The following is a 23790-nucleotide window of genomic DNA, read 5'->3' as shown; positions in this document are numbered from 1 at the left end:
GTTGTGTTTATTCACTATATAATGAGCTAGATGCCCTGCATTTTCTCACTTAATTCTCACTACAGCCATGCATCATAGGTATAAATTCCCATTCTGTGAGTAAAGAATAGGAGATTCAGGAAGGATCTCAAGTCTTGATCTGTTGATATCAGAACTCATGCTTCTTTTTTTGCGTTTTTCTTGTATTTCTTTGTGAGAGATAGAATTTAATCTGGGCCTTCTATGTTGCATAGAGTTTATATAAGGGGAGAAGAAAATGTTGAGCATTAAGAATGAATTGAAATTTAATTATACCAAGATTAACCAGTTAAAAATAAAATGAAGAAATAAATTGTTTCATAAAGCTAGAAAACACAAAATATTGAGGGGTTTTAAAAAGAAATGCATGAGTGACATAGGATTCCAAAAGGAGATTTGAATAAATGGAGACACTGTGTCCCCAAATGGGACACTTAATATTGCAGCTATTTCAAGTCTTCTGCAATTAATTTTAAAAACCAATACAATTCTAATAAAAGCTCCAGTTTTTTTGGAAGTAGCTTAAATAATTCTAAAGTTTATCTGTGAGAACTATCAAGAATTTCAAAAAATAAGAGTATTGATAGAACTTTCATGAACAGATGGTAGAGCTTATTATAAAATTACAGTAATTGTAACAAAAAGGTAGTACTGTATTGGCATGTCAAGAGACAAGTGGCCTAGAGCAGACACTCCAGCCATATATCCAAGAAGGTATAAGAGTTTGATATGTGTTAAAAGTGACATTATATAAATTAATGGGGAAAAGAATATCCATTCAATAAATAGTGTGGAAGAATTGGCTCATAATTTGGAAAACAATGTTAGATCCCTACTTTGCACCAAGTATCACATTGAGTATCAGAAAAGAGTTAAATGCAAAACTTGAATCCATTGAACAAACGGACATAGATCACTATGCAAATCGTGGTTAACATGATGGGCTAATAAATATTCTTTATTTTCTTCATGATACTTTTTTCTCACATTTCTACTAATACTGATTAGCTTTTGAAATCAGAAAAAAAATTTAAGGCAGATTCTAAGCCACATTTTAAGGTCTGCAATGACTCTATAACATATTTTGGGGTGGGAGGGGGCATTATAAGTCCTGTCTGCTAAAGGAGATTTATGGAAGGAAAATTGGATTCTTCTATGGGAGAGTTTGAATATGCTTTCAAGAGAGAAACTCTGCTACTAACTATTGAGTTAACTCTGTCAATAATCTTGTACACTCTTGAATCAAAATTTGTTTCTGATATGCAGGATCTAAGATAATTATGTAGAGAAATGCAACTATCTGAATTTAATCAAATGCCTTTTCTTTGTTTGGGGACTTAGGGATATATCTATGAAATAATTTCCTCTTCTGAGCATCTTTTTTTAAAACTGGTTGTTTTGCCTGAAGATACACTCTTAATCTTAGTTGCCTCTTACCTTAGGTTTTTCAGGGTTTTAAAAACCCTAGGGCATTGCATGGAAAATTTAACACCTGAAGGGGACACCTGGCATGTGCCTGAAGCACTTTCCATTTCCTGCCAGGCACACAAAGGAGAGAAGTCATTGTGGGCTGCTGGAGCACTCTTCAGGGGTTGATTTACAAGTGTCTCGGATGTGTCCTCAGGCAGCTAAGAGCCTTCAGTTCTTGGGACTATATTTAAATTACAGAAGAAATAGAGAGCAAGTGACTTTCAGCAGAGGACCCTTATCTTCTCATTTTCTCTGCCATTTGTAAATAGATAAGGTATTGGCTCAAATTAGTTCATTAGTCCAATACATCTGCTTATACAGGTCCTTGACAAAGCCTGCTGCAGAATGTACAAAGCAGAATCTTAGGTGTCGAATTCTCTTTTGAGCTTGATGTTACTTTCTCGGAGAAATCTGGCAGACACGTCCATGCATATACACTCTCACCTTCAGAGCTAAAATATTCTATTATTTTTTATAATATTAATTTATAAGTTTTATTAGCTTTGGTTTTCACCGCAAATATCTAATCATCTTGCTTATGAATTTCAGTTGTATTATGCCGATTTTATCTCATGTGTATGGCTGAAATCTATAAGCAAGATCAATTGTTTATACTTCAGAAAAATGTTATATAAATGTATTTCCCCTTTTCGCATATTTTAATATAAATATTGCCATTTGTTAATATTTATTAGTATTTCTGTAAAAGTGTATATTATTTTATAATATTCTTTAATTCCTGTTCACTACTCTTTAAAGGTACACACACACACACACACACACACACCCTCTACCTGCTGCTTCACATAGGATACAAATCAATCATGGGTTTAATGGCTAGAAGTTAAGCAGAGAAGGGAAAGTTAAGCCCTAGTTGGAAGAAACAAAATTTCACAAAGAAGGAGGAGGTGTAATAGTAAATGGCCAAGGTTTTGAGTCAGACTTGACTACCATTTACTGCGTAACTGTGTGATCTTGGGTGAATTATTCAGCTTTTTGAGGCTTAGTTCCTTTATTAAAAAAAAGGAGTAATAATAATTTAGGATGAATGAGATGCTATTTGTGAAGGATCCTGTCCATCTTAATTATTTGCATCCGTTTACTATTCTGACCTTATTTCCCATAATTGGTTTCTTTAACCATTGGATCAAAAGAACCGATACTTTTCTCCTTCATGAGGAAATAGATTTGATATATAGCTCAAGTCTAAGAGGAATGAAAATGTAGTGACTCAGTTAACCAGACTGACAATACAGGAAAAGAAATCCAGGCTGACGTTTGGTATTTTGTTAGTGTGGAATTTCCAGGTCTCAATGGGAGCCCAGTTAACTTGATATCCCAAACTGTTTTGAATCATTTTTACTGGTATTTTTTCACTCATACCATTATGCAATCTTGCAGTGATCTTAGTGAGTATAAAAAGAAACAAATAAGAGAACATACCCTAGGATCCAGAACCTTAGAACTGAAGGGACCCTGATTGATTATCTCGTTCAGTCATCTAATTTCTACTGAGAAGTAAAGAAATGCCAGACAGTTCATAACTTGACCAAGGACACAAAGTCAGCGGGTCATTCTCTCAGAACTGGATTGCAGGTCTTTGACTTCTCATACCATTGGTCTCAAGACAGTGCTGCAAATGGTACTTTACTCCAAAGCAGCTTAAATTCTTGCAATGTCATAAATAAATGATCAGCCATATTACTGTTGCATGATTACTCTAAACATTTGGATCTTTTGCTCTTTAAATAATTCAACAAATTTATATAAAGTCTATATACTCCGTTAGAGGATATAATAAATACTGCAGAGTATTAAAAATCAGTTATTTTAACTGAGGTCTTAATACAGTAGGAGAACTGTCAGAAACAAACCTTGTTAACCTGATTTTCCAAATTCTGTTAATGCTACCAGTGTTCTACTACCTAGCCTAAAACCCCTGGGTTGTTGATTGCCTTCAACTCTTACTCCCATATTTAATCAGGTGCCCAAATACTGTCAGTTTGACATCTGAAATATATTTTCTCTCATTATTTTTTCCCCTCCTGTTTCAACTTATATCTGCCCTGCCTCCCAGCTTGTATGTCTGCCTTCAAATTACATTTGCTTCAATTTATTACACACATACTCCCAGAAACATTTTAAATATTGGTCATGGCTCTCTGTTTCCAACTGAACAATATTCAGTATTTAAGCATGGCATTAAAGATCCTCTAGGATTTGATCTGGAATGCTATATTTTTAAAAATTAAATATCAGTGCTCCAGCCTAATTTGGTTTGACAGCTTACCTGAAGTTTGGAGGCTGAGAAAGAGGCATCCAGGAAGGAGTGAAGAGAGTTACAGAGTGAACATCTAAGTGAGTCCAGCGGTGGGACAATTATGTTACATTCAAGGACCTACAGTGGAGCTGGGAGAGGCAGGGTGGTACAAGCAGAGGAAGCTGGAAAGATGGGGTGTCCCATCACAGAGGTCCCTAGGGCAACTTTCCCAGCTGAAGGCCCAGGCTTCGTGAAGTTCAGGAATGTGCCCAAGGCCAATTGCCTTGAGCCATGTTAGCTGGAACCTGAATCTAGGTCTGCCCCACTGGCCGGTCTTCTTTCTCCGTAGCCAGCTGCCTCTCTCAGTCAGTTTGTCTTTCTGCCTCACCACGGGGCCCATGTTCTCATCTCCTGCAGTCTGGGGTTGCACACACTACATCTGTGAATCCTACTGCTTTGGAGATATTCCCGTATAATTGAATATGCTTGTACTTCTATCCCATCCTTCCCCCATTGTATCCTTGAAACCAAGTCAGTTTAAATTCAGTAAAAGGTGTCTTATGTTGGCTGACTTGATAGCGACTCCTTGTGCCGTTCTTTCTGGTTCTCGCTGATTGTCCCTGGTGTGGTTCACTGATTTCAGTCACCCACTGTGCAGTTAGTACATACGTGTGAGGTATTAGGAAAACTTGATGTAGGACATGACGGTCTTTTCTCTGGTGCATCAGGTAGCGAGGCATATGGGGTTGTTGTGGAATTCAGAATGACTTGTAAATCTGGTCCTAGGTGCATAAATGTGTTCTTAGCAGCTCACAGATTCTCTTTTTCCTCCCGGCATCCTCTCAACAGTGACTGCAAGAAAACAATTTAATTCTTTAAAATAGTTGCTGCCTACTTAAGAAAAAGTCAAGGGAGAAACTAAATAAATACTTTTTAACCTGCAAGTTTAGAATGTGGGACTATTTCTGCTAGGACTATAGTAAAAGATGAACCAATTGGATATTTGGGTTCTCAGGAATAAAACAACTGAGAGGACTTCCTTTTTTTTTCTTTCTTTCTTCATTGAATCCACTGGTTTATTGGCTCATCATTACATTAACATACTTTCAGGAAAATGAAAATAACCCTAATTTCAATCTGTAAAACTAAACCATACCCTGAGAAATGAGAAATTTTTAGAAAACAAAGCTCAACAGCTATCTGTCAGTCAAAGAATTTAAAATTCACGTCAAGCTCATCTTAGGAACTCACATTGTCATAGATACACACTTTGCAAACGTGAGCAGACTTGCCTTTTCAAAACCAAGAAAATACACGGTGATGTTCAAAAGACCTTAATTGAGGTGCATGTGGTACTGCTTAGACCAGTAAGGACTTACTCTGTTGTCCAGGATCATGAGATACAGTCAGATGTTTTAGATTTCATTAATGAAAACATAAAACAATCTTGCTATAAAATTTATGAGGCTGACTTCATCTCTCACCATGCCAAAACTTTGCTATATGCTGTTAATTTTAAGCTACACACTAAAGCACATCACAACTTCACAGTGTTTTAAATAGATGGCTGACATATAGCCTTTGACAATATTTAGCACTTTATAGCAATACATTAGTGCTAACTTTAGAAACTATAGCATAATGAAACTTTACAGCCAATTAAGTTGATGACTCACTGTCAGCCTCTTAAATTCCTCTTTAAGATGAATTAAAAAAGCAAATATAGGATGCAAGGAGCACACTGTAGCTCTTGTAAAATCTTTAAGTGTCGTCATGAAGTTGAAATGTTAGGGAATAAAAAAATATATTGTCTAAATGGCCCGGAAATAAATAAAATTATTTCTTTTAAAATTTAGAAATGGTGATAATGTTCAGTCTTTTAGTTTGTCACCATGTACTTACATAGATTGATGGAGTCTTACAATGTTCATTGACTCCCTTGACAATGGTCGCTAGATAGCCTTCTGAACTTTTATTAAAAAAAAGAAGTGCAAAGTTGGGACATATTTAATCTCCACCCATCCTACTCGTTTATAACTAGTTAAGGATAAATAGTTTGACAAGTGAAAACTTAAATACGTCCCTTTCATAATATGCATGGTATTTGAGAATTAATTATAAATCCATTATGTATGAAGTTGAAATTGTTTTAGGAAAAATCAAGCAAGAATATGCTAATAAATTAGGGTATCTCCATTAAAATTTATCAGGAAAGTATTGTATATAACTTTATCCCAATTATTGAATGTTGAGAAATATCTATAAATTGGTAGTGAGGTTGCAGTAGCATTAAAATAATATCATAATTTGTTAAATCCAGAACTCTTTGGAATAGAGTAAATTTAAAAATATAAAACATTCGTATACAACTATCTCTTACATGTATTGCATGGATTGTGAAAATTTTCCAAATTCTTTAATGTTCTCACAGCCATTTCTTTCTTTGAATCAATTTGGCTTGGGCATTTTTGCCATTTCTATGCCTGCTGTTCATACTCCACCCAGTGGTAATAGAGATAAAGAAATTCTCTCTTTTCTTTAAAGCACACAAAAGAAAACAAATCAGAAAAACAATATTCACAGAAGTGTGGTGTGTGGTGTGGTGTGTGTGTGTATGTGTGTAGCAGAGGGATTTACAGAGCAGAATTACAAAAAACATAACCTGGAAATTTAATGTTACAGACTTAATGTGTCCCTTCCAAATTTATATATTGAAATTCTACCCCCTAATATGATGGTATTAGAATGTGGGGCCTTTGGGAGGTAATTAAGATTAGATGAAGTTTTGAAGATAGAGCCCTCATAAATGGGATTAGTACCCTTAAAAGAAGTCACCAGAGGGATGCCTGGTGGCTCAGTTCCTTGAGCCATACTCTTGATTTCAGCTCAGGGTCGTGATCTCAGGGTCATGAGATTGAGCCCTGTGTCAGGCTGAGCATGGAGCCTGCTTAAGATTCTCTCTCCCCATCGCTCTCTGCCCCTCCCCCACTTACTTGCTCACATGCACATGCACTTTCTCTCTCTCTCTCTCTCAAAAAAAAAAAAAAGTCAACAGAAGTCTGTTCTCTTCCATGTAAGGGTATAATAAGAAAATGGAAAATGGCTGCCTGCAACCCAGAAGACACCCTTCACCGGCTGTTACCCTGAGTCTGAACTTCCAGCCTCAAGAATTATGAGAAGTAAATTCTGTTGTTTATAAGCCACCTGGTCTTTGGTATTGTTATTGCAGCTTGTACTAAGGCAGTTAGATGTCTGTATTTGCAAACTACAGATTAGTCATGTCCCCACATTGGGAGATGCTGATTTGGTAAATCTGGAGTGACCCTAAGGAATCTGCACGTAAGAAGATAATCAAAAAGTGAACAACTGCTCTGGATGCATATCTTCATTTCCAGTTATTAAATCAGTGATGCAAAATAAATGAAACTGGGATCTTCTTATAGACCTAAGGACCTACCCTCAAAGTAGTTTTTTCCATCTCGTATCATTACATTTCTGTGTCATTTTGCCTCTTTTTTTCAAAAGCAACCATGCTGGTCTACATAGGACTATCGAGGGTTTGGTCCTGTATCCTGAGACCAACCTCAATTCTGGACTAACCAGAGTGGCTGGTCACCAGATAAGATCATTAAAGAAACAACTGCATTTTTTTGGTTCCTGTGACCATTCTTCAATATTTATTTATGAACTGTCTACTTCGTGGTTAAAACTACAGGAGAGAAATTTTTAGCAGAAGCTGAAAGGGCTGTTTTCATAGGTCACTTAATGACTTTCTGGACATAGCAATGCTGTCCTAGTACCCAGGAGACAAAGTGCCACACAGAGAAAGGGAGAAGATAGTGCTCCCATACCTGCACGGATCTTAGTTTAGATCATACAGCTAATGCAGGTTGAAGGAATCAATATACCTTTTGGCACCTTGTATGTGCTCTTTGTGAGAACTGGTCTTTCCTCACTGCTTCCAAACTTATATAACCCTCAATTGGAGGTTTTAGGGAAATGAAGTAATTCCCTATAATGATAGCCTGGTTTTAGATCTATTGAGATTGACATAGAAACAGACTACATAGAAATATGATAGGCAATTGGAAATGTGGGCTAGCAGTTAGCTGGCAGGAAAGTCCTAGAAAACTAATTTATCAGACTTCTAGAGTCTATTATGAATTAAATTGATTACTATAAGTTGATCTAATGTTTTGGACTCTAAAACCAACCTTTTTGAATTCAAATATATATGTCTAGACCATAGAAATAGTAATAGTTAAGGTGTTGAAAATGAATGGATTATGAGGTTGGACAGAAAAAGGGGACTCAATCTTGGGGAATGGAAAATTGAGTCATCAAAAAAATCTGAACAGACTTGTCTAAAAAGGAGGAACAGAATTCAGCATTATGACAGACTGCAGAGAATAGGGAACCAACCAACAGCATCTAAAGGATCAGCATGTAACAAGTGATTAAGACCAGAAGAAAAGATGTTCAGTGATTAGATGGATAGAATGAAGGAATTGACTGTCACATTTATCTACAAGAAAATCAGTGGTTTTATCAGACTATAAAAACCCAAATAGAGGGGCGCTTGGGTGGCTCAGTTGGTTAAGCATCTAGCTCTTGATTTCAGCTCAGGTCATGATCTCATGGTTCATGGTTTGTAAGTTCGAACCCTACGTGGAGCCCCACATCAGGCTCTATGCTGACAGCATGGAACTTGGTTGGGATTCTCTCTCTCTCTCTCTCTCTCTCTCTCTCTCTCTCTCTCTCTCTCTCTGCCCCTCCCCTGCTCATGCTCTTTCTCTCTCACTCTATTTCAAAATAAATAAATAACCATAAAAAGATAAAGAAAAACCCAAATATAAAACAGCCATTTTAATTCAGCTGACTAATTAGTCTCAAGAAAAATATTTGTTGAACTTAAAGACTACTTATTTTTTAAAGGTTACCAAGTGACCTCCATGGGAAAGTTTCAAGTGTTTGCTTTAGGTCTCTCCAAGCGTTAGTGGATGTATAAAGTTTGGTAGGGTATGGAAGTGCTGGGAGATCCTTTTTGGTTCTGACCTCAATATCATTTCTGTAATTTTTTCTTGTGCACATTCTTGCCATTCACCATACTTTTCAGGGGAATGAATGAATATTGGGCTCCAAGTCTGAGACCTTGGAAGGCTTCCATACCTGCCCTCTGTGCCCAAAGTGAACTTCTCCTCCTCCATGAGTCTCAGTTTCCTCATCTTCAAAATGAGAATGTTGTATTATAACTAATTATACATTATCTGATTTTAATATCAAATTTATATTCCATTTTAAATTGTAAGCTTTTATTAAATATTAAATGATAAACACCATGCTAAAGGCAATCCTCAAAGCCAATTCTCAGCCTTAAATATGCCCAAACACAGGTACAATTATTCTGAATGACAATTATTTTGAGAGCTCTACATCCTTTTAACAGAAAATTAAAATAGGAAATTGATGAGGATTTAATGTACAGCATGGTGACTATGGTTAGCAATACTGTATTGTATACTTGAAAGTGCCTATGAAGGAAAGAAAAGGAAAGGAAAAAAACAAGGGAATAAAAGGTTAGTCTATTAGGTAGTAGATATGTTAACTAACCTTATTATAGTAATCATTTCTTCTTGAACTGAGTTCAAGAAAAAAAGTTAAGTCGAATGATTCTTCTAAAGATAGCTGGTTTACTTAAGGAAATACTGTCATTTAATATATACAAAAAGGGTGCCCAAGTAAATGAAGCACATTCAAAACAAGAATAGATATGGGAGGAGGGAAAAAAGACCTTACTTTGAGACACTAATTAAATGATGATCCCAGAATTGAAGTAGATGAAAAGGACAAAGTCTGCACATTTTGCTTAAAAGATCAAGTCACAACCAGAATGTTATGTAATTATTAGAATGTACAATGTAATAGGACTCAATAAGGTGGAAATAAAGATAATGAAACTATATGTTTTTATTTAGTTAATATCTTTTTGTTGCTAATGGAATAGTTTCTGTTCTTTCCAAATAAAAAATTCAATACCCAGTTTAAAAGCCTGACTCAGTAAGTATAGGATTAAAATAATTGGGAGTAAAATCAAATAGTTTTGTCTCATTAAGTGTGCCTCATATGTGGAAATCTTAGCCCTAATGCCATGTTTTAGTGGATCTAACACCAATTGATGGTTTTTTTTTTTTAATTTTTGCAGGGCTGGAGAGAATTGCGAGGGATTCATCTTATGAACAGGAAGGAAAGGTCCAATTTGTAATTGATGCAGTATATTCCATGGCTTATGCCCTGCACAACATGCACAAAGATCTCTGCCCTGGATACATTGGTCTCTGCCCACGAATGAGTACGGTGGACGGGAAAGAGCTACTTGGTTACATTCGGGCTGTCAATTTCAATGGTAAGTTACAACTTTTTTTTTTGTCATTAAATACTTTAGAAGTGACAGAATCTGTCCCCTCCCCCCACTAAATATAGAAGATACACAAACAGTGGAAAGCACAGGATTAGAAGCAGTTCCCCTTTTAATCAGAAGTGTGAGTTTTTCCACCTGCTTTTAAATCTCAAACATATTTTCTGTGCTCCTGAAAGAAACATTAATCTGCTCCTGAAAGAAGCAGAAGTTAAAAATAAGCCTCTATCAATCAAAATATTCTACTTAAATATCACTATTTCAGAAATAACTTAGGAGGCTCATTTGGAACCATTGACAACAGATTAGATTTCTTTTAAAATGTTTTGTTTGTGTCATTATTAGAGAAGGAATTGTAGATATTTTGTTTTGAAACTGATTTTAAGCTTTTTAAACAGTAAGTTGACCTGAGGAAAGTAGATGATTTGGAGTGGCTATACGTTTACATTCTAAAAGTGCCATGTTAAGTTTCTGCATTTTCTCTTTCCTTGTATCACTTCCAATGATTTGGTCAATTTAAAGCAATGAGCTGCATTGTGTAAGATAGAACCACATACAACGCAGGGTAGATGGGATTTGCCTCCTGCTGAAGCAGAAATGCTGCTTTCTGTAAGTGTCACAGAAACTGATACAGAATATGCTGGACCCATAGTATTCGGCTAAGAATAGCCAAATGCCTGTCTGAAGTGATGGAATTATTGAATGCTGCTGCTCTTTCATGAAAGTTGTAATGGTTGCTGCCCATGATTTTGACCATTATTTTCAAATGAAATGTTAGAATGCTCTGAGCTGTCTAATTCTTTCTGTTTGGCTGTAATCCACACAATGGACATGCCTCCGAGCCATGCATGGCGCTGCACTGTCCATCATAATACACTCCAGTGACCTCAGCTGCCAGCCTTTCTCAAAAAAGCACAAGGTCATCTTCAATTTAGAATTCAAGTGGAAACTTCTTCTTTTGCTTTGTGCAGGCAACATGAGGCAAAATTTGGTTTACATTCAACACAGAGTATCCTCGTTTTCAGCAGAATTTTTGTGAGACATTACATAACCATCCTTTTGTTATGAATATAAATATTAAGGGAATTTGAAAATAATTTTCTTGCAATTATAAAACTGAGCAAAGGAGGGGTATTATAATGCAAGGTTATTTATCCTTACATGAGGTTGGGAACACTCCATTTATCCACGTAGTTAGGAGGTGTGAAGAGGAACGCAAATGAATGTTTTCCTCAATAACGGAAGCTCACCTCCAGACGATGGGAAAATCTTTAAAGAAATACCAGATTAAAGTATTTCAAAGGTAAATTACCAGTTTCTCTCTTATCTTAATCATAGATAAAAGCCAAACCCTTCCTTGATGACTTCTATTATTATACCATACTGTAATATAATGATGCTATTAAAGACTATTAAAAACATCTTAAAGCCTAATGATTATTAAGACAATTTGCCTCTAGACCTCAGTGATTTCTGAGTTCTTCTGTCCACTTTTTAGTCTTTTTCCCCCTTTCACCTTACCAAAGTGCTGTTTTTGTGATTGTTTTGGGGGCTGATCTCTTCCATAATTTGCTTCTTTCAACCCACTACGGACAGAGAAGTACATATAAACTTTCATTAATTTAGTCGAGATGTATTCATTGAGCATGTAGACTGTGTTAAGCATTCTGATAGGTGCTAAAGACGGACTACTAGTAGTCAAAGCAGATATGAGATTTAGAATTTCTTGGGGGAATTTAGATGTGAATCAGAAAAGCACACAAAGGGATAGTAATATAATCTGTAATGAGGGCTAAAAGTAGAGGTGTGCTGAACTGAGAGTTTGTAATAGGGAAACATCCCTCCCTACTCTAGGGAGTTGGGGACAGGTGAATCTGAAGGAAGTGAGTGTCAAAGAGAAGAGTAAGATAGAGCATGAGAGGTCTTATAGGCCATTCTTTTTTTTTTTTTTTAATTTTTTTTTAACGTTTATTTATTTTTGAGACAGAGAGAGACAGAGCATGAACAGGGGAGGGTCAGAGAGAGGGAGACACAGAATCTGAAACAGGCTCCGGGCTCCAAGCTATCAGCACAGAGCCCGATGTGGGGCTCGAACTCACGGCCTGCGAGATCATGACCTGAGCCTAAGTCGGCCGCTTAACCGACTGAGCCACCCAGGCACCCCTTATAGGCCATTAGTGAGATTTGTTCTTCATCTTGAAGCAACAGGAGCCCACCGAAGCATAATAGAATTGTGTCTGATACAAGAGTAAGTATACTCCAGATGTGAGGATCACATAAAATACATGAATTTTAGTGTATGAACTTAAAATAGAATCTCTTTGAGCTCCCTGGAGATTTATTTTGCTAATGGCTTGAAACTTGTCTGTATTCCAATAACTGATGATACAAGGTAAGAGACTTGAGCATAAATAGATTATCATGGATTATATAATCCTTCTGAGCTTTAGTACTTTTCAGGGAGTTCATCAAAAATTTTTTTTAACATTTATTTTTTTTTTTTTTGAGAGACAGAGACAGACTGTGAGTGGGGCAGGGACAGAGAGAGAGGGAGGCACAGAATCTGAAACAGGCTCCAGGCTCGAGCTGTCAGCACAGAGCCTGATGCAGGGCTCAAACTCACAGCCTGTGAGATCATGACCTGAGCCGAAGTCAGACGCTCAACCAACTGAGCCACCCAGGCGCCCTGGGAGTTCATCAATTTTTAAATTTCATTATTGGCTTATCTGTTAGTGTTCACTAATTATTAATTCTCAGCCGTTTATGATAAAAAAGATATACAAGGTGGTTCAAATAGAAGTATACTATCTATCTATCTATCTATCTATCTATCTATCCATCCCCTTTAAGGAGGAAGAAAGAAGTATGGTAACCAGAATACAGGACTACATCAGGTTCTGAGCTTCCAAAGCAGCCAAAATGTAAAGAGACATTCAGTGGGATACGTAACTTTCATTATGTGATGGAAACAAGCCTACCTATTTTTTAAGAGAGAATTAATTCTCTTGGAAACTATTTCTAAATGAAATGTATCATATGGGATTTTAACAGCCTCATAAACAATGCTATTTAACAAAATTTTACTGCAAAAGCAGAAGCTTTCTCTTTGGCTGTTTTTTACTTATACCCACAATCAAAGCCAAGAATGTAATGCTTCTAACACTGAAGGGTATTTTATTAAAAGAGTTTTCAGGAGGAGGGATATAATCTTTGATCTAGATTTGCAACTCTTTCAAGCTCAGATGATATGGGGATTACCATATTCTATTAAGAATAAATGAAGAGCTTTTCCCTTATAATCTGCTTTTCAAACTCTGTCTTCAAAAGAATGCTACTCAGAAGTCTAACATTTCAGCCAGTCAAAATAAGAACCACTGGGTTGAAGGAGAAGCCATAATCTTGGACTCTCCACTTCCCCTAGTGCTACTTGCCTGTCCTAGAGGTACTTTGAAATGTACCAATAGCTACATGGAGTGCACATCAAATCCACAGACTGAAATATCCTTTTTCTTCACAGGGCTTTCATAGAAACTGAAAGTAGACACCTAGAATGTGTGCTGGGAACTTAGCTAACAACTATTATATAACGCTGATTGAGTGGTTTGTGTTAGTGATGGTCAGTGTTCTCACCTAGTGAGATAGCCAACTCACTTCCCAAAGCCTGGAAGTAGGAGGGGAACCTTGGCCAAACCCCACGTTCCTTGAGATCAGTTTTGAATATTCTGAAGAGTTGAGAATGTACTTGACTAGACCCAGAACTGCTTACTGTACATGACAACAAAAAATTACTACATAATACAAGTTTTCTTAGAATAGCTATTACCAGTTGTCAAAGAATGAGCTTTGTAAGGCAACTGTCAATTTTGTATAGTGTAGCCTTCCAGATTTTCTGTCAGGATCACTGAGCTACAAAATGTACTCTCAAGTTATTAAAAAAACTGACCCATTGGATGGAATTATTTAGTAATGCCCCTTTCAATATTGGATAATGTCTACCCTAAAGTGTAATTTCTGAGTAGGAAAAAAAATTGTTGTTAAACTGGTTCTTTCTGGCATTAATGAGATATTAAGGCAAGTTGCTTTTCATGGTTCCTTTTAATTTGAGACTGTAAAACACTGTCATTGGTATGAAGGGAGACTCTTCTTCCAGTTGTAATAGCAGGAGGTGAAGGACCCAGAACAGCTGGATGCTGCACAGACCATTGGTATAAAATTAAAGGGAACTGTTTAAAACTCAGTCTTGCTGAGATTGTAACCTTGTGTGTGGTATGCCTAATTAAGCAATGGTTTAAAGATACTTGGTTTAAAAGGTCATGCTTCTTCCAGTCTATTGTTAACTGAGAACATAACAATCATCTTGGAATTTCGAATGATGAATGATTAGTATTTCAGGCCAGAATGATTCTAAACACAACTAGTTAAGGGTGAAAACCCTTAGTAAAACTATTAAACTACAAAGTACTATTTCCATCAAAGACTTAAACAACAATGGTGGTTTAATTGAATTCAGTCACTCAAACTGATATTTTCTCATCAACAGAAAACCTGAACCATTTTCTGCATGTGTATTTTAAGTACATTCTTAGTCATAGCATATCTGGAATTACTCATGTGGTCGTTACAACTTTTCTCAACCTATCCTCTGTACTCAGGGAGCCAGAGGGAAACAAAGATCTGCCTTTTGGATTACTTTTATTGCTACCATTTGAACAAAACACTGTTTCTATAAATTTTTAAATCCAAAGATTTATCAAAAGAAAAGCACAAAATAAAGAGAGGAGTTCACATTTTTCAGGAACTTAAGCAACGATGTCAATTCCTTCCGTCTGGTCTATAGGCAATAAAATATTGATGCTTACATCTTGTATAGAATCAGGGATTTTTCTGTTGCCATGAGAACCTTATTTATCATAAAGAAAAAGTGTTCGATAGAATTCCAGTGGTATCTCCTAACTCCTTTTCTCTGTATTTGAGCTCACATCAGGGGCAGGGCAGGCACAGCAGCATACTAATCAGGAATGTTTGATCGTAGGTAACAGAAGCCCCTTAAACTTGCTTAAGCTAAAAGAAAGAATTTATGGGGCGCCTGGGTGGCTCAGCCGGTTAAGCGTCTGACTTCAGCTCAGGTCATGATCTCACAGTCCGTGAGTTCTAGCTCTGCATCAGGCTCTGTGCTGTCAGTTCAGAGCCTGGAGCCTGCTTCAGATTCTGTGTCTCCCTCTCTCTCTGCCCCTCCCCCACTCACGCTCTGTCTCTATCAAAAAAATGAATAAACATTAAAAAAAAAATTAAAAGAATTTATGAAGGTATGTCAAGAAACCCCATGGCAGAATACAACAGGGCCTAAGGAAAGGACTGGTTATAAGAACTAAAAACTGGCCAGAAATCCTAACATCTCTCTGTCTGCTTTGTTTCATTCTGTTTATGTTGGTCTTCCCCATTTTTAGGTCCATAGGGTAGGTAGCTGAAGGCCATCTACATTTCTAGAATTTAGCAGCTATTTCTTCAGGGCACTTGCTAAAATTAACATGTATATATTTCTAAGTCCCAATTCTAACTTCTTGGAACCTTGAATCTCATTAGCCAAACTTAGGTTGGATGTCAGATTGGTTCCAAATTATCAAGGAGCAAGTAGGACAGACTTGGTTGTCCTGGGGCACTCTCCATGGTTGAAATACATATTTCTAAATCCCAGTTATAACTTCTTGGAACCTTGAATCTCATTATCCAAACTTAGGTTGGATGTCAGATTGGTTCCAAATTACCAGTGGCAAGGAGCAAGTAGTGCAGACTTGGTTGTCATGGGACACTCCCCGTGGTTGAAAGGGACATTTGGGAACTTTCTATGAGTGACTTATGGGGAAAAGTTGAGCAAAGTGAGCAGAGAGGTGAAAACCTGATAGTGGTGATGCCACTGCGATCTCAGAATCTCATTGCTTCTTTAAGGGTGTGTTTTTTTGTTAGGCTAGAGGAGACACAGTTAAGAATCACATAGAATCTGTGAGAATCTGAGAGAGGAATCGACTCTGGAATTTTGTAATGCTAGTCTTTGTACTGTGGTTGAATTTCCTGACATGAAGAAGAATGGTCAGCTTCTCTGAACTCACCACTGAGATGGTGGTCTCACCATTTCAGTGCTCAATATTCTAAGGAAAATATGTGAACACTTGCCTGACTACAGAGACTAGGATAGAGGTGGAATTTACCAGCGTCTTATTTCTTTTTTAGAAACCTTATTGATTTCAGGTACTTAATGCAAATTTCTATTACAGTGTTGAGTGTCTCTGAACACTGTAGTCTGATTCTGAAGCAAATTTGTTTGCATAAAATACCTTTAAACTATCTAAAAGAAATAAGTATGACTTAATATTAGGAAGTGTACTATAAACACACTAATAGGTTAAATAAGACAATGATGAATATCTCCTAAGATTCTGTAAAGCTATTTGATTAAAATACATCCCTCATTTCTGTTAGAAACACAAAAACATTAACTAGTAATGGAATAAATGTTTAACATGATAAAGTTAGACTCTTAGACTTCAACCAATTATATACTTATAGTTGTTATTACTATTAAAGAAATGGAGTATTCCTATTACCACTATAATTAATATTCTATAAATTTTTACCAAAGTGATAAAACATGAAACAAAAATATCAGAGGTGACTACTAAAAATGAAAAAGTGGTAGTATGATTATTTTCAAATGATTCGATCTTAAGGCAAGACACTGAAAAATATATTAGAGGTACTTACTTCAGGAAGATGATCAAATAAAAAATTAATATTAAAAACCTGAAGAGCATTCGTTTATACTAGTAAGAAATCATTGACTAATATGTGGGAAATGAAACTCTGCTTCCTTTGCAAAAATATTTAAAATACTTTGCAATAAATTGAACCAAAAAATATGAAAGACCTATATGAAGACAACTTTATTGAAAGACATTCCTTGTTTGTAGACAGAAAAACTAATTATAAGAATAATGTTAAACTTTTCTGAGTAATCTGTATTCAGGCTTAGTATAATTTCAACCAAAATGACAAAGGAGTATTTTCTGGAATTTGAAATAATATTTAAAATTTTAATGTGAGAATAAATTAATGAAAATAACTGAAATGATTTTGAAGAGAAATTTATTTCTACCAAACATTTCATATTTAACCCTAATGATAAGCTATAATAATCAATCCAGTATGGACCGAGCGCTGAATAGGCTTATGGTATATGGAACCAGACAGAAATAACCAGAAATATATAATGATAATAAATAAATCAGTTTACACATGTATATGTACATATTTACATATGAATTTATGATGTGATAAAGATGAAAAAGGGAAAAGACATTTTATTTATTGAGTATCAATTTACAGTAAGATCATGTGAGATGATTCCTCCACATAAGAGTATTATCCACTTGGAACTTATTTTATTTTTTATTTTTTAAAATGTTTATAATTTACTTTTGAGAGAGAGAGCTCACACATGTGCATGTTTGTGCGCAAGAAGGTGAGGAACAGAGGGAGAGGGAGGGAGAGAATTTTAGTAGGCTCCACGTCCAGTACAGAGCCTGACCTGGGGCTCAGTCTCATGGTTGTGAGATCATGACCTGAGCCGAAATCAAGAGTTGGATGCTTAACTGACTGAGCCACCCAGGCACCCCAGGATTTATTTTAGACTTCAGTGAAAAAGAAGCAAAAGAAAAAAAATAGAAGACAGTCCATTAGATTTGAATGGGGAAGCTTTTTGAGTTGGACAGTGAAGGAAATTATAACAGGAAAACAGACACGTTTGATTTAGTAACGTTTTAACACTGTCAGATGTTAAAAATGATCATAAACACAGTTTTAAAACAGAATATAAAGTAAGGCATATATTTGGGTTATTGTGTCAAAGGATAATATCACAAATACGAAAAGAGCCACCAATGATGACATCTTGAAGAAGTCAGTTGGCAAAACTCATAAACATTAGTAAACATTTGAAGAAATGTTAACCTTCACTAGCAATCAAATAAAGAACATTTAATCAACAATAAAATATTGTTTTCTACCTATCAAGTTTACAAAGACTTGAAAATTATAATAGTAATTATCAAAAGGTAATTATATTGGTTCTTCCAAATATGCTTGCTGAGGGTGGTATTAGTGTAATTGTTTTTCAGAGAGTATTTGCTCAGCACATATCATTACTTCTAGAAATATATTCTAAGGAAAATATTTGAAATAATTGTATTTACAAGAATTTATTAAAAAAACAAGAAAGCCAAATCACACTTTTGTTCTGTTTCTAATTGAATCCACCAACAATATGTCACATAGAGTCATATTCCTGTGTGTTGGAATCCCAGGCTTTTATCTGAGCTCTGCCATTCACTTTTCTTCTGTGTTGTGAACTTATCTTGACCTCTTAGCTTCACCTTTTAAATAGAAGGATTATCCTAAAATATTCTAACCTTTGAAATCTCTTCCAGCTCTAAATTCTCTACATACTCTTTTAAAGGTAAAGGTATATTTTTAAAACACAGATGCCTATCAGTGTTCTTATTGTTGTCTTTTTTGTTGTCACGTATACTCATTTTCATCTTTATGAATCATTTATTTATTCACCTACATTTTATTGATAATCTTACAAGGTTTGTAATAAAAGAGTTCTGTGTTAGACATCAAGAATGCAAACAAAGACTAAGAGGCGCCTCGGGGGCTCAGTCAATTAAGTGTCCGACTTCAACTCAGGTCATGATCTCACAGTTTGTGGGTTCAAGCCCCACATTGGGCTCTGTGCTGACAGCTCAGAGCCTAGAGCCTGCTTCAGGTTCTGTGTGTGTCTCTCTCTGCCATTCCCCTGCTCTGCACTAGTCTCTGTCAAAGATAAATAGGTAAGTTAACAACAACCACAAAAAAGAATACAAAGACTAGTGAAACATGGTTCTATATGTTCTCAGATGTCATAATGTAACAGAGGAGGGAAACAAACATGTTACCAACAAGAATTCAATTTGGTAAGTGATATGATAGAGGCATGAGCATATAAGAACCCGATGAAAAGCTGAGATTAGGAAAATATATAAGGAGAGCCTCAAAGAGTACAACACATTTGGTTTAAATTTAAACACAGATGGAAAGTGACATTTCTTAGGTGGACAAAATGGGGAGAAGGCATTCATGGCAGTCCATCAACTGATAAATGGGTAAAGATGTTAGATATATATATATATATATATATATATATATATATATATATAAAAAATATTACTCATCCATAAAGAAGAATGAAATCTTGCCATTTGTAATGATATAGATAGAGCTAGAGAGCATTATGCTAAGCAAAAATAAGTCAGTTATAGAAAGACAAATACCATATGATTTCACTCATATGTGGAAGCAAAACAGACAAAATAGAAGGTAGGAAAAACATGCATTCTAAAAAAGCTGAGCATCTACAGTGTAAGAATTCAAGAGTGTGGCATGAGAGCAGCCTGGAAATGACCAGATGAGCTTGCTCTTGTTTAGAAATCTCTGTCATTCTGGTGTTTGAAGGTGACACAGCAGGCAATAGGAACCTGAAGCTTTTTGAAGAGGACAGTGAAGTGCTAAAATTTCTGTTTTAGAAAAATAACCTTGGCAACAATTTGCAGACTTGAGGAAGTGAGATTGAAGACAGGGGTGGTTAGGTTAGGAGACAGTTCGAGTAGTCCCTATGAGAGAACAGTACCTGAAATGGGAAAATGAAAACACAAATGAAATGGAAAGAGGGGGAAGAGGGAGGAAAGGAACATAGAATTATTTGAAGGCTGTCTCTGTTCTAGGCACTGTGCTTTGACTAAAAACCAAGCGATTTTTAGAAATATATTAACCTTCCCAAATGATCTTTCTTTGTAACTGTAATAATTGCATTACTGGAGTTAATGTAGTATTTTAGTATATATGTTATTGATAATACTGGCTTTTTATCTATTTCTATAAGTAAAAAATGAGATATATAACATGTCACTATGTGGAAAAACTGACATGAAATGCCATCTCTAGAAGCTTTACCACACAATGTCCTTGTGATTAAATATTTATTTAGTAAATAGAGATAAAACAAAGTCAAACATGATGAAACTCGAGTGTGTTTATCTTAAATATAAATATCCTTTTTGATGATTACCTCATTTGAAATAAAATTAAGAAAATAACTACTGTAAAAGCATGGATTGCGAGTAACTTGTCTACAAGTATTCCACAAGATGAGCAAACCTTTCTAATAAATTTTAAGTTGATAAACGAGAGATATCTTGCAATACGAGTAGTACCCCAGAATGAATTATGCTTGCAAACCAAGGTTTTACTGTATTAATAATTTTGAAGTACTTTATATAATTTATTTTTGAAGGTGAAAGTTTGCAGGTAGTAAAGTATTCCTGGAAATACTGTATATATTTTTTTCAATGTATGAAATTTATTGTCAGATTGGTTTCCATACAACACCCAGTGCTCATCCCAAAAGGTACCCTCCTCAATACCCATCACCCACCCTCCCTTCCCTCCCACCCCCCATCAACCTTCAGTTTGTTCTCAGTTTTTAAGAGTCTCTTATGCTTTGGCTCTCTCCCACTCTAACCTCTTTTTTTTTTTTTCCCTTCCCCTCCCCCATGGGTTTCTGTCAAGTTTCTCAGGATCCACATAAGAGTGAAACCATATGGTATCTGTCTTTCTCTGTATGGCTTATTTCACTTAGCATCACACTCTCCAGTTCCATCCACGTTGCTACAAAAGGCCATATTTCATTTTTTCTCATTGCCACATAGTATTCCATTGTGTATATAAACCACAATTTCTTTATCCATTCATCAGTTGATGGACATTTAGGCTCTTTCCATAATTTGGCTATTGTTGAGAGTGCTGCTATAAACATTGGGGTACAAGTGCCCCTATGCATCAGTACTCCTGTATCCCTTGGGTAAATTCCTAGCAGTGCTATTGCTGGGTCATAGGGTAGGTCTATTTTTAATTTTCTGAGGAACCTCCACACTGTTTTCCAGAGTGGCTGCACCAATTTGCATTCCCACCAACAGTGCAAGAGGGTTCCCGTTTCTCCACATCCTCTCCAGCATCTATAGTCTCCTGATTTGTTCATTTTAGCCACTCTGACTGGCGTGAGGTGATATAATAGTGTATATTTTTTAAAGAATTGAACATGTAAAAATAAACAGACTTATTTGAAATTAGGTAATTTTTCAATTTCTGATTAAGGAAATTTTAGACTGGTTATAAAATATTAATCCTACAAGTTAAGTCATCATGAAATTTAACAATATAAATGTACCTGCCTGTGTTTTCTAACTGAATAAGGTTTGATAAACCTTTTATAGCCATAAAGATCAAGGTTTATTAATCTCACATTTCTTCCCTTAATGTATAAAGAGTTAAATGGGGGCCAAGATGGAGCCAGCATCTAATAAAAGCTTGAGACAAATCAATAGCATTGCCTTTGTTTTTCCTATGGTCCTCCATAGCTTCACCCACTGCACTGGGCTTCTTTTACTCATTCTTTGTTCTTATAGTTCCTGAACTTCTTCATCATGTGCAAAAAAATTACAGATAAATGATAAGTAAATCCAAGAAAGAGATGTGATGCTGTGGGCTTAGCAACTGAGGATTAAGGTCTGGTCTTGGGTCTAAACAGGGATATAGCAATAATTCTTGAATGAAGAATAAAAAAGTAGATGAAGGAGCAGGAAGGATTTGGAGCAGCAGGAAGTTTATACTTGACAGTTTGTATTTTACATAGTGATTAGAAGAACAAGCTTTGTACTCAATTTGAATCCAGTGTCACACCTCTCATTACTTTGTGATCTTGGTCAAGGAGCAAAATCTCTTTAAATCTTTGTTTCCTCGTCAATAAAATGGGGATGATAATATTTTTCAGGGTTCCTGTGAAATCTAAAGGTAGGGTAATAGTACATAGAAAGTGCCTAATAAAGAGATAGATATAATGTATTATATATGAAGGATATGTTATCAATAGAGATATAATGATTAGTACTTAGGTCATCTTATGAGGATGATGAGGTGGGTGGATTGCGACTGAGCACTTGGGAATCTTCAGAAAGAGACAGAATTAAAAAGCACTATATACAAGGATCATTATGGGAATGAACAAGACAGATGGAAATGATGCTTCTCACCATGGCATCAATCAACAAGGTTTCCCCAGCAGTGTCAGCTTCTTTGATATAGGAACAGAAATGTGATTGTGCTCACAACATTCTCAAAGTAGATGGGAAAGTGCTTTACTACTGATATGGGCATCTGATGAGTATAGAGTGTATCAAATGGGGCTCATTCTCTCATTATTTCTTCTGTTTCCTTTAAAATTATGTATTTTTTTAATGAAGGAAAGAACTTAATGGGATAGCTCCCATGTTATTAAGGGTAATTATTTTCTAGTGGTATTTTGCTTCAGAAAGAATCTACCCGAAAATTATAATGGAGACTTGATTATTTTTCTCTTTAAGGTTATTAACTCTTATAATTACATTAAAGTTTAATCAAGAAGTTAGTTTGAAAGTGAAGGATATGAATGAGAAAATTCTTTTTAATTCGGGTGCCTAATTGTTAACACTTTTGGGATTTGGGTTTTCTCAGTCTTTGGAATGTGTTTGAAAACCACAACTATAAAATATCTTGTCTTTTGGACCATATAAACACCTTTGACTGTAGCTGAGGGAACAATTACCAAATTTTATTTAAAAAATATTTATGGAGTGTATATTAATTACATTTATTTGAAAATGTCATACACATGCATTTAACATTTATTGAGTGTCAATTATATGCCTGAACTATGCTATTTGTATTTTGTCCCTCTTCCATTTTTCACTTCTTCTTTTCCTTTCTTCATTTTCCTTTGTATCTTAAACTTCTTTCCCACTCCTTTTATCCTATTTTCATCACAATAATTCTCTATTTGCTCTTGTGATCATTCACTAATCAATATAGTGACAAGTGGCTAGGAGCATGAGCTTTTGAGTTGAGATAGAGATGAACTAAAATTCTAGCTCTCCCACTTAGGTGGTAAGTCCTTGGGTAAGTCATTTATATTTTATAAACCCTTATATTCTCATCTTTGGATGGGAATAATAATCATACCTACCTTGTAGTGTTACTGTGACCATTTAATGAGAGAATTCACCTTAAGGGCTTGGCACAATGCCTGGCACCTGGTGAATAATCAACAAGTCATAACTATTATTTTTTTCCTTCCACCACCTGACAAGAATAAAGCCTCTGAATACGTTCACTGATTTTCAACCATACACACTTTAACACCCCTCAGATCATTCATACACATTCCCCCACACTTTAGATTTCAAAGCATCTGGTAACTCTCTTATAGTCAGTAATACTGCGTTGTCTGAAATTAATTAACTTCTTATTTCTTAAGGGCTTAATTAACCTATTTTTAAGGATTGTTAGGTTTTTTAGTTTACCTTTTCTCTCTTCTCTTGGAGTTACCTTCTGAGTCCATCATTTCTTATTAGCGCCATAAGGTGAGGTATAGGAAAAAGAGGACATAAAGCCCATACTAGTCCATTTTGTGCAGAGCAAAATGACATAATAGGTAAAGAGGTGG

The 23790-nt window shown here is 35.7% G+C and overlaps 1 protein-coding gene across 1 annotated transcript in view; it reads left to right on the top strand.

Moving 5' to 3' along the window:
• GRM8 (glutamate metabotropic receptor 8) overlaps positions 1 to 23790 on the top strand; it is a 755014-nt gene that overhangs the window by 469882 nt on the left and 261342 nt on the right. The window contains exon 6 of the mRNA XM_049641781.1: positions 9951 to 10151. Within this exon, the coding sequence (XP_049497738.1) occupies positions 9951 to 10151 (201 nt within the window). The remainder of the gene's footprint in view (positions 1 to 9950; positions 10152 to 23790) is intronic.

The sequence above is a fragment of the Panthera uncia genome, chromosome A2, assembly GCF_023721935.1.
Source record: "Panthera uncia isolate 11264 chromosome A2, Puncia_PCG_1.0, whole genome shotgun sequence".
NCBI classification, from domain to species: Eukaryota; Metazoa; Chordata; class Mammalia; order Carnivora; family Felidae; genus Panthera; species Panthera uncia.
This window is presented reverse-complemented; position numbering and strand designations above follow the sequence as displayed.